Source organism: Loxodonta africana, chromosome 22, assembly GCF_030014295.1.
Source record: "Loxodonta africana isolate mLoxAfr1 chromosome 22, mLoxAfr1.hap2, whole genome shotgun sequence".
Taxonomy (NCBI): Eukaryota; Metazoa; Chordata; class Mammalia; order Proboscidea; family Elephantidae; genus Loxodonta; species Loxodonta africana.
The window spans coordinates 24,008,322-24,019,881 of NC_087363.1; the positions used below are offsets into that span (position 1 = coordinate 24,008,322).

At 58.1% G+C, this 11,560-nt stretch overlaps 1 protein-coding gene across 5 annotated transcripts; it reads left to right on the forward strand.

Moving 5' to 3' along the window:
* Positions 1-151: 151 nt before the first annotated feature.
* NCKIPSD (NCK interacting protein with SH3 domain) lies at positions 152-10,984 on the forward strand. Of its 5 annotated transcripts, XR_002785677.2 has the most exons (14): positions 152-402; positions 2,983-3,092; positions 3,233-3,437; positions 3,580-3,670; positions 3,929-4,419; positions 5,716-5,886; positions 6,056-6,142; positions 6,217-6,355; positions 6,439-6,519; positions 6,707-6,835; positions 6,926-7,018; positions 7,147-7,319; positions 8,009-8,275; positions 10,080-10,193. XR_002785677.2 is itself a non-coding variant. In XM_023547749.2 (13 exons), the coding sequence occupies exons 1-13, from the start codon at positions 232-234 to the stop codon at positions 10,190-10,192; spliced, it is 2,163 nt and encodes a 720-aa protein (XP_023403517.1). In that variant the 5' UTR covers positions 152-231; the 3' UTR covers positions 10,193-10,984. The 5 variants fall into 5 exon arrangements, 4 of the variants coding, with proteins under 4 accessions (XP_023403517.1, XP_003409724.1, XP_064130636.1 ...); XM_023547749.2 differs by lacking the exon at positions 8,009-8,275 and having other exon boundaries at positions 7,147-7,428; positions 10,080-10,984; XM_003409676.4 differs by lacking the exon at positions 8,009-8,275 and having other exon boundaries at positions 10,080-10,984.
* The last annotated feature ends 576 nt before the right edge of the window (positions 10,985-11,560 follow it).

Genomic DNA, 11,560 nt, shown 5'->3' on the forward strand with positions numbered 1-11,560 from the left:
AGAGTCTGGAGCCCGGCCGCGCCACGCCGCTTGGGGCCGCCAGGGGGCGCCGCGCTCCCGCGCGTAAGTCGACACACTCTTGGGGCGGGGCTGCGGCGGGCGCGCGCGCGCACGCGTGGTGTCACGGGGCGGGGTGGAGCGGGCGCGGCGGGGCGCTCCGGGCCTGGCGTCTTGGCCGTGCAACCTTCGCCACCTAACCTACCCCGGCACGGCACGACCCAGCCCGGCCCCATGTACCGCGCGCTTTACGCCTTCCGCTCGGCGGAGCCCAACGCTCTGCCATTCTCCGCGGGCGAGACCTTCCTGGTGCTGGAGCGCAGCAGCGCGCACTGGTGGTTGGCGGCGCGAGCGCGCAGCGGCGAGACGGGTTACGTGCCACCCGCCTACCTGCGCCGCCTGCAGGTGAGTGTGCCCCTCCTCCGCCCAGCGTCAGCAGCCCAGAGACTGAGCCCCATCACAGGTCCGCGGAACCGACCCCGGGACCCCAGGGAACCCAGGCCCTCTGGAACTCGAGGCCGGCACCTCCAGCACACAGGAAGTTTGAGAACCTGACCCTGAGACCCCAGACTCACGAGACTGGGACCCCAAGACTTGGAACCGCCCACAAGAGACCAGGGCCTTCACTGCCAACTCTGAGGACTCCAGACCTACCAAAAGCTTAACTCTGGGACTCTCAGACTTTTGGGGACCCCATATCCATTGATACTTTAGGACCCAGCATCTGAACCCCTATCTGAATAGGAGTCCGGAGTTAGACCCACCAAACTCTGGCCAGTTCCCCAGATCCCTAAGATCCCAGGCCCTTAATATGCCCCTAACCTGGATCCCCAGGATCCCACACTCTTGCCTCCCACCTTCAAACCCCCAACTGGAGCCACCTCCTCCACCTCTGAGACCCAGGCCACCTTGGTCACTACGTGTTTTTCCAACCATCTCCCAGTTCTTCAACCCCCTACTTGGACCCTGAAGCCATAGACACCCCCATCCCCTAGGTGACCCTGAGCCTTGAGACCTCAGTGTCACTCCTGTTCCCAAGACCCTCAACCCCCTTTGAACCAAGGACCCCAGCCACTGCTGACACTCCCTGACATCACTACCCCCACCACAAGTCAGGCCCTGGTTTCTCAGGCTTTCTTGCTCTGAAATTAGGGGATTCATCCTGCCCTGTCCCCAGCCTCCAGAGCGGGCTACTCCCATTGTAAGGAAGTGAGCTACCCAGTGGCATCCCCTGGTCTGGCCACAGCCCCATTTCCTTCCACTGGGGGCTGCAGCCCCAGTTTCTGTTTCCTAAGAGTAGCCCTGCTGCAGGGGCCAGGATGGGGTGCCTCCAGCTGGTCTATTCTGACCATGGGAGGAAGAAGGGCCTGGAATTTCCAGGCCTGGCCTGTGGCAGACACCCCTGCCCCCTCCTAGTCCCCAGTCTTTAGGAAACATACTGTCCCAGCCCAGTTCAGAACAGAAATAATGGCATAAATTTGGACATATGTCATCTGGTCTTATCAGAACAAGGGGATGGGTATGGGGGCTTCCTCACAGACCTTCAGTCTGATCCCATCTAGGAGTACCTGGGTTGAGAGTGGGGAGGGGCCTGGACACCTGGGTTGCTGAGTTGTTGTGTCAGACCCAGCCTTTCTGGGGCCTGGTGCTTGTTGGAGGCCTCTGAGGAAATGCCTGCCTCTTCCTCCACTGTAGGGCCAGTGGGGCTGGACATTTGGGAAGGGCAGAGAGGCTACCATCTTCTGTTTTGTGTCTGTCTCCCACTCTCTCTCTCTCTGTCTCTCTCTTTCTCAGTTTCGGCTCCTTTTTGCATATCCGCTTCTGTCTCAGTCACCCTGACTCTTTGTGTCTGTCATTCTGATGCTTCATCTTTGTGTGTGTGTCTGTCTTCCTCCCTCATATCCTTTGCCTTTCTCTGTCTCAGTCACTCAGTTTTTTTTCTGTGTTTTCTGTCTCCCTGTGCCTCCATCTCCCTCAGTGTGCCTCAGCTCTCCTCTAAGTCTCTTGATGTCTTTCTGACTGCGTGTGTGTGTCTTTGTTTTTCTGTCTCCCTCTCTCTGTCTTATGTCTCCCTCTACTCTGGCACATCTCGCACCACCTAGAGGGCTTTGCTGACCTCTGTGTCCATCTGTCTGTCCCCATCAGGGAAGCTTCTGAAACCTGCTCTGGAGTGAGCCCATCTCTGAGGCCCCTTTGTAGCCTAATGGACTGGGTGTGCTAGGGACAGTGGAGGGGTGGAGGTGAGTGGTCCCACGGCTTCCCCCCTCTCCATGCCAGGCAAGCTGGGTAAGATTGGACCCCTGGGTTGCTGGGGATAGCAGCGCAGAGCCTGGGGCTCCACTCTCATGTCCATCCTTTGCCACAAACAGAAATGCTGCTTCCCAGGGCAGGTATTGAGGATTCCTAGGACAGCTTGAGGGGGGCGGAGGCCAGCAGCCAGGAAAGGAGGGAGGTCAGGTCTCTGCCAGTCCTTGGCTCCCAGGGCCTGCAGAGGGCTCTCCAGGGAAAGGGCTGTTCTAGAGCATGACCTTCATTTTGTGAAGGACCAGTACGTTCCAAAGTGATTTAGTAAGGGTTCAGACAGGAAACCTCCTGCTTGACATCTCGACCCAGGCTCTGAGCTGAGCCCAGGGGCAAATCTGGGTGTGCCATCTTGGCCTCACGGGAGGGAGCCCTGGACTATGTTTTTGCCCTGGACCCCTGGTTTATGGAGACATCTTGGCTGAGAGCCTCACTGTGGGGTGAAAAATTCTGTGTGAGGCCCCAATATGTAAAATGGCAATGTGGGGGCACCCTGTGTCCCTGCTCCCTGAGGGACAGCTTGAGAACCCCATTCCATACACTCATTCAACTGCCTGTGCTCATGCCCAGTATCCCGGGGCCTGGCCATAGTGGTCCCTGCCTGCCCTGGGCTCATCTGGGCTGGATCTGGGCTGGGTTCCCCCACTTGGCCCCAGGTCTAACTGCCCATCCCTGCCTCCCTAGGGCCTGGAGCAGGATGTCCTGCAGGCCATTGACCGGGCCATTGAGGCTGTGCACAATGCAGCCATGCGGGATGGTGGCAAGTACAGCCTGGAGCAGCGCGGGGTCCTCCAGTGAGTGTGCAGGGGTGAGGAGTACCCCCTTGTGAGCATGGTGGAGTGGAAGAGATGGTGGGGCATGGGGAGGTGGGGGAGCATGTAATGACTTTGGGAGTTGTGAAGTACCCCGCAACAGTCTCCCTGCCCCCCATCAGGAAGCTGATCTACCACCGGAAAGAGACCCTGTCCCGCAGAGGCCCCTCAGCCCCCAGCCCTGCAGCTATGACCCCGTCCGCCAGTGACCACCACCTGGATGCTGCTGCTGCCAGGCAGCCCAATGGGATGTGTCGTGCTGGGTTCGAGCGGCAACACAGCCTGCCCAGTTCTGAGCATGTCGGGGTAGATGGAGGCCTCTACCAGGTACATGGTGAGGGCACCCAGGGGAAGGGGGGATGGACTTAAGGCTTTGTCCAGAGGCTTGAGATGTCTACTCAGGTCAGAGATGCAGCCCAGAGCTCAGGGCCCAGCGAGGCTGCCATCCAGGCCCTCTCTGTCCTCCCAGATCCCACCTCAGCCTCGCCGAGCAGCACCTGCCACACCACCCCCACCCGTGAAACGTCGAGACCGTGAGGCTCTGGTGGCCTTGGGGAGTGGTGAGAAGGCTAGAGGGTGCTGGGGGAACTGGGGGACGCTCTGTGCTTGGAGTGACTGCTATGCCAGTGTCCGGGAGACAGGCGCTCCAGGCTTAGGAGCAGGACAGGGGCCATGTTAGATCGTTTGGAGCACTGGGCTTGGTGGGGAGACAGGGCCTAGCAGAGGAACTGGGCCCTGCATTGGGGGACAGGGGCTTTGGGCTTGTTGGGGAAGGATCCCTCGGGGCTGCCCCAACACGGCATCCACTCTGCCCACAGGCGGCCGCACCACCACGCCCTCGGCGGGGAGCTCTGTGTCCAGCGGCTCCTCGGTCAGCAGCACCTCCCTAGACACACTCTACACTGGCTCCAGCCCATCTGAGCCAGGCCCCAGCTGCTCACCCACACCCCCACCTGTGCCCCGCCGAGGCACCCATACCACTGTTTCCCAGGCCCAGACCTCTCCATCCAAGGTGCCAACCCCCGAGCCCACTGCAGACGAGGTGGCAGTTGGTACAGCCTCGGCCCCTGATGAGCTGGAGGCCCTGGGTGCACTGAGCCTGGGAACGACAGAGGAGAAGGCAGTGGCTGAGACAGCTGTGCCAAGGAGCATTGGGGCAGAGCTGATGGAGCTTGTGCGGAGAAACACTGGCCTGAGCCACGAGCTGTGCCGCGTGGCCATCGGCGTCGTGGTGGGTCACATCCAGGCCTCTGTGCCAGCCAGCTCACCCGTCATGGAGCAGGTCCTCCTCTCGCTGGTAGAGGGCAAGGTGAGGGTGGACGGCACAGCTAGGAGCCTCCCCACCCCGTTCCCACTCTCACGCATTTGTGCAGCCTTTACTTGACAGGTATTTGTCCAGCTCCAGCTCTGGGCTTTGTTTTTGCTGGGCACTGGGGACACTGGAGCTGAGCCCTGAAGGAAGAGTATTCCAGACAGAGGCTCAGCCTGAACAAGGACTATGAGGCAGGACCAAGCTTGGCTTATGGGAGGAAATAGAGCCAGCGCAGCTAGAACGCAGGGAGTGAGGGAGCAGCAGGGTGGGACAAGACGAGACCTGGGCAGATGTGGGTGGCTGGGCAGATGTGGGTGGCCAGGAGTTCTCCCTGGCTGTAGGGAAGGAACAGACATAGGCAGGGGTGAGGTGAGGACCATGCCTGCTGGCCTTGGCCATGGAGAGAAACTGGTGCTTCAGGAGCTGTAGTGGAGACCTGGGTGCTGACTCAGCTGTGAGGGGGTGAAGTATATGGGCATCATGGGGTGGGACCCTTTGCCAAGGTTGGGACACTGGTCAGGGAACAGGACTGGCAGGTATAGAGCCCACTCTGCACATTGGGGGGCTGGATGGGCCAGAGGTCCCTACCTGCAGGCTCCCCAACTCCTCCTTCTCTGGTTTGGGGGGGATGGGGGTGGTGGGTCAGTGGGTTTGCCTCTGCTGGGCACGGCGGGCAGCATTCAAGGGAAGTATGGGAGGTGGGTCGGTGGCAAGCCCAGTGGTCACTGTGTGTGGATTCAGAGAGTGGGATCTCAGTCACATCAGGCAGTGACAGTCCGTGGCCCAGCTGGCAGTGTTTACCCAGGTCTGGGGTGGGAGGCATTGTTGGGAAACACCTCACTGGTGCACCTTATGCAGGACCCTGTCCAGCAGGTCATCAAGGCCAGTGCCTGAGGAGTCACCTAATGAGGGGCTTTAGAACTGGGCCAGCGCCCTTGGGAGCCTGGTATTGAGGGGTAGGCGTGGGAGCAGGGCTTGTGTGGGAGACTGAGTGGGAGGACTGGGAGAAACAGTGGGCAGAGAGAAGTTGGGCCTGGTCCCCTCACAAATCCTGAGACAACACTGACCAGGGCATCTTTGGTAGATGAGGCCAAACCCCCTTCCTTACCCATCACCAGCCTGGAACTCATGCCCATGACCTTGGGATCTGGGTCAAGCTCTCTCCCCAGCTGTGAGCCATGAAGGACTTGAGCTCACAGAGTATAGGCCAATGGGTAGAGTTGCCAGGCCTTGGGGACTTCCTGGAGGTGGTGACAGGCTGGAAGTGTGTTCAGCCATGCCTCTCCCCCCCAGGATCTGAGCACAGCCCTGCCCTCAGGGCAGGTCTGCCACGACCAGCAGCGGCTGGAGGTGATCTTTGCAGACCTGGCCCAGCGGAAGGACGATGCCCAGCAACGCAGCTGGGCACTGTACGAGGATGAGAGCGTCATTCGCTGCTATCTGGAGGAACTGCTGCACATTCTGGTGCGGAATGGGGCACCGGACGGCCCAAGTGTGTCCCTAGCATGTGGAGCAGTAACCTTCCCCCCACACTGTGACATATCTGAGCCTCCCGACACGTCTGGGCTCGGCGCTCACACGTGGCTGTGCAGCTCCGGCTGGGTGACTCCATCACACTTCCTCCTCCCCACAGACTGACGCGGACCCTGAAGTTTGCAAGAAGATGTGCAAGAGGAATGAGTTTGAGTCCGTCTTGGCTTTGGTGGCCTATTACCAAATGGTGTGTGAGGCTGAGGGGAGGGCCCTGGGTGAGGGTGGGCTAGTGGGCACTGAGCACACAGGGTCCCCTGCCAGGAGCACCGGGTGTCACTGCGGCTGCTGCTCCTCAAGTGTTTCGGCGCCATGTGCAGCCTGGATGCAGCTATCATCTCCACGCTCGTGTCGTCTGTGCTGCCTGTGGAGCTGGCGCGGGACATGCAGACAGACACACAGGGTGAGGCGGGCTTGGGGGCTCCTGCCGTCTGAGGAAAGTTCCCACCATGGGCAGGGGTTCTGACTGCTTGCCTTTCCCCCCAGACCACCAGAAGCTCTGCTACTCTGCCCTCATCCTGGCCATGGTCTTCTCCATGGGGGAGGCAGTGCCCTACGCACACTATGGTAAGAAAGCAGATTGCCAACCAGTTGACCACAAGGTGACCACAGCCAGCTGGAACCAGGACCTGAGGGCCTGGGGACTCACTGGTCACAGCCTGACAGGGATAGGATGTCCCCAGGGTTCACAGGGAGGCTGGGTGGTGCGGGGAAGGGAGGGAGGGCTGCAGACCTCTGTGTGCCCCACCCCCAGAGCACTTGGGCACACCCTTCGCCCAGTTTCTGCTGAGCGTCGTCGAGGACGGGCTACCTTCGGATACCACAGAGCAGCTGCCAGACCTTTGTATGAACCTGCTTCTGGCTCTCAACCTGCACCTTCCAGGTAACGGTCAGGCCTGGGCGGGAGGTGACTGACTCAGGGCACTCCAGGCTCACCACGTGTGCTTCTGTCTACGCCCATGTCCTTCTTTAGCTCCTGACCAGAACGTCATCATGGCTGCCCTGAGCAAACATGCCAATGTCAAGGTCTTCTCCGAGAAGCTGCTGTTGCTCCTGAACAGAGGGGGTGAGGAGCCCAGATATCTGTGCAATTCCACTTTGATGCCTTGTGACTCCATGATCCCCATAACCCATTGGAGTGACTCTGGGATCCCTTCGAGAACTGCCCTGATCCCTGTGACCTTTGTCTCCTAGATGACCCTGTGCGCATCTTCATGCATGAGCCGCAGCCGCCACACTCTGTCCTCAAGTTCCTGCAGGATGTGTTCGCCAGCCCCACCACGGCAGCCATCTTCTACCACACAGACATGATGGTGCTCATCGACATCACTGTGCGGCACATCGCGGACCTTTCACCCGGAGAGAAGGTGCCTGGACGAGGCTGCAGTGAGGACAGGAACCATGTGGAAATGGAACAAAATGGGGAGGATGTGACACTGAGTGGAGAAGGGGTCCCAGGGGCACTACTTAAGCCAGGTAGGTGTAGGAGGCCACTCAGAAGCCACACCAGTTGTGCCGAGACCTGAAGGAGCCAGCCATGAGGTGGGCCAGGGTGTTTGGGGGAAGCAAGAGTGGCTTGAGTAGGGGGAGGTAAGGAAGAGGAAGTGGTGTTGGCACAAAGCATGGAGGGAATTGTTTCCTCTCAGAGGAGAACAAGTGTCCAGAGGGTCCTGAGCCATGATGATGTGGTCCCGTGTACATCCTGCATGGCACGTAGGCAGTAAGAGCAAAGTGCAAGTGAGAGCCGGAGAGGAAGCTTCCGAGAGGAAGCATGGTCCAGAGAGGAAGCTCCTAAGGCTGCCCAGGGGGCATGGATGGCAGGGGACAGGCTGAGGCACAATGAGGTCAAGCTTAGGGTGTATTGGAGGTGAGTCCTACAGGGCCTGCTGCTGGACCAGATGTGGGCGTGGGAAACAAGGGACAGGAGAAGCAAGGAGGACATGGAAAAATCTGTCTTGAGCAACTGGGTGGGTGAAGTGCTGATTATCGAGGTGGGGAAGAGGGAAAAGAAACTTTTTTTCTGGGAAAATGAGAGTTTTGCTTTAAATATGTCAAGATTGAGAAGATCCCTGCCAGGCACAGGGGCGTCAGGGAGACAGTGGGGTGCAGTGCGACTGGAGAGAGACTCGAGCTGCTGGTGCATAGATGTGATGGGAAGTCTGTGGTGTGCGATCGCCTGTGGAATGAAACAGGATCAGCAGGAAGCGTGCGGCCATGAGCAGGGCAAAGCCCAGGAGGGAAACCAAGAGAGCAGGAACCCCAAAGCCACATGCTTGGAGTGAGAGGGAGATGGGCTGTCCACACTGGGCAGAGCCTAAGTAAGGTGAGGACTGAGAACTGGCTGTTGGAGTTGCCACATTGAGGTCAGTGGGGACTGATGAGAAATGTCAGTGGAGTGGAGGGAGGGAGTCTGAATGGGATTTGTAGCGGGGGCGAGGGGAGGTAGCTTCAATGGGGACAACTTTTGAGTTTTGCTGTGAAGGGGAACGCAAAAATGGAGAGTCACTGGAGGAGGATGTGGGGTCAAGAAGAGGGCTTTAAAGGGGGTGATCCTGGTGCCTGTCCTGGGCCAGTGGGAATGAGCCAGTATCACGGAGAAATGGGCCACATGGTGGGAAGTGGGCTACTGCAGGAGGCGAGTAGCTGAGGCAGCAGGCAGGGCCCAGGCCTGGAGGTTGGGATGACCCTGACGGGAGCCAGGGCAGTGGGTTCCGGTGTGGGCAGGTGAGATGTGAGTGTGAGAAGGAAAGGTGAGGGAAGATCTCTGAAAGATTGCTTCATTTTCTCCATGAAGCCTAAGTCCAGCCAACCAGGAAGTTCAGGTTTGGAAAATGGGGAGCAAGGTGTGTGGTGTTCCTTTAGGGAGAGTAGACGCCGCAGAGAAGTGCTGTGGCCATCCTGGGCAGTGCTGAGTGTCCATCTGGGGTTTGTGGTCATGAGAAGCTCAGGCCTGTGGCACGGCGCCGTAGCTGTCTGCTGCTTGGACATGGCAGTGGATGCGCAGGCGCCGTGGTCTGACCAGGACTGGGAGTTAGCAGGGTGATGCTGCCCAAAGTAGGCTTTGCTATTGATTCCTCTAATCAAAGGGGAAGAGAGAAACGAGAGATGGTGATGGTGGTGGACAGAGAAAAAATGAGGGGGTTGAGTCAATGGACTGGGGGTCCCAGTGAGGACAAGGAAGAGTTTGGGATTTGAGTTATAAGGGCTGTTGGAGTTGCTTAAACCAGAGGTGCTGGGAGTATGGGTTGCAGGGAGAAGTGTTAGAGATGGATTCAGGGTATATGAAGACAGTAAGATGGCCAGGCCTTACAGATGGTTGGAACTAGGGTGTGACAGGAGAGAGGAATTAAAGAGGACTCCTGGGCTTCTGGAGCCCTGGTGGCGCAGTGGTGAAGTGTTCAGCTGCTAACCAAAAGGTCGGCAGTTTGAATCCAATGAAGTAGTTCTACTCTGTCATACAGGGTTGCTATGAGTGGTAATCCACTCAATGGCAGCGGGTTCCTGGGTTTCTGGCTGGCCATTTGGATGAGAGAAGTACCCTTTATTAAACAAGATAACACGAGAAAGCCTTCAGCTGGGGGAGAGTGGGGGGGATCATGAGTTGGATTGTGGGTATATGGGTTTAAGGCCTCTCTGAGATTCATAGGACATGACAAGTGGGCAGATGGATGTTCTCGAAGGGAGCTCACAGCAGAGGTCCAAGCGGGAGGTTTGAATGTGGGTCAGTATTTGAAACCGTGGGTGTGAACGAATCCTTCCAGCATGCGGGAGGATAAAGTGAGAAGCAGCAGGCTTTTGACTGACAGGCAGCAGCACCTTGAGGACCCAACATTAAAGGACAGCCAGGAGCCTGCTGCCTCCCCTTGCACCTCTCTGAGCCAGGCCCAGCCACATTCTGGGACCATCTGTGGTGGGATGACTCAGTCATTCACTTACTCATTCAACAACTATCAAAGTCCAGTTCCGTGCCAGGGACACTCTGAGCTCTGGGGATGCATCCTTGGTGTTCAGTGGTGTGAGCCAGTCTACAGCCCTGTGGTCCACATGGCTGCCATAGGACATTAGTGGCCTGTCTCTGTCTAGTGGCGATGGCAGGACCTCCCTGAGTCGGCCTGCTCTTCCCACAGCTGCGCATGGAGTACCTCTCCCTGATGCATGCTGTGGTCCGTTCCACGCCCTACCTGCAGCACCGCCACCGGCTGCCCGACCTGCAGGCCACACTGCGCCGCATCCTGGCTGAGGAGGAGGACTCGCCCCAGTGCCAAATGGACCGCATGATTGTCCAAGAGATGTGCAAGGAATTCCCAGTGCTGGGCGAGGCCCCCAGCTAGCGCCCCCTCCTGCCTCCCTTCCCTGCAGCCCCGGGCAGAGTGTAAAGGACCCGGAGGGCTTGGCCCCAAGAATGTTTTGCACTGGCAGTGTGAAGGGAGAAGGTGGTGGAAGGGCCCTGAGCAGGGACCCCCCACCCAAAGTAGAGCTAATGCTTGGAGGGGTCAAATGTGGGATTGGGGACCATAGTCTGGGAGTTGTGCCAGGCGGGGTAGGGGGAGAGATGTGCCAGCTAAAGCCCCTCCATCCCCTGGTAGGCTGCCTCTTCAGCATCCCCCACCCAATACACACGCATACTCAGAGTCCTGCTGCTCCCCCAGGCTGGGTCAGTGCCCCCATCCCCACCCGCCTGGTCTATGTCCTGGACCTCAGCAAGCCATGTCCTTGAGCTGAGGGGAGGCACCTCCCACCAGCTCTGTTCTTTGCCTTAGCTTTGCAGTTGAGTCCTGCTCATGTGTGCCCCCATCCCCTTGGCGTTGCTGCCCCTTTATCCCACCCCTGGGATCCTTGGCCAAGTTGCTGCTTTGAAAGCGGGATCTTAGGGACAGGCCATCCATCCTGGAGCCTCACAGGGTGGGGTTATGGCCCTGAGAAAGCCAATGACAGAATCTATTTTCTCTGTAAAAATGTAGACTGAAAAGCCATGTGTATTTTCCTATGTGCTGCATCTTACCTTTGGAAATAAACCACAGGCATCTGAAAACAGACTTCCCTGTGTGATACTGGTCAGGGGTGGGAGGGTGGGCGGGGCACTGGGGACTCAGAACCCCATCACTCTACCTGCACTGACCTCTCCAGCCAGAGGCGGTGATTACACTCAGACAGGCCTGGTTTTCAAGGCTGCTTGAGTTCATTCCAGCCTCTCCTCTGAGTTCCCACTTTTCTTAGGCCCCTGCACTGCAACCAGTGCCACTTGGTCCATTTACCTGTCTGCCCCTCCACTAGGCTTTGCTTACATCTTTCTCTTTGCCTTAAATGCCTTACCTACCTTCCCTGTTGAAATGTTGAAACTCTATCATCCTTTCTAGCTACTCAGTAAAGCAGATCCCACCCCCAGCCCTGGCCTCCCAACTTAACAGAGGCTCTCAGCAGATGGGGGCAATCAGGAACTCACAGGCAGACACCAATCAGAAGTAATTTTCAGCAGTTCCCTTCGTTTTTTTACCCAAGATGATGAATGGCACAAGATGCCACACATTCAGAATTACTGTACTGACACTGGTAATTCCAGCCAAGACTTCTGGAGGAAATCTACAGCAAGAGGCATAGGGCTGCCAGG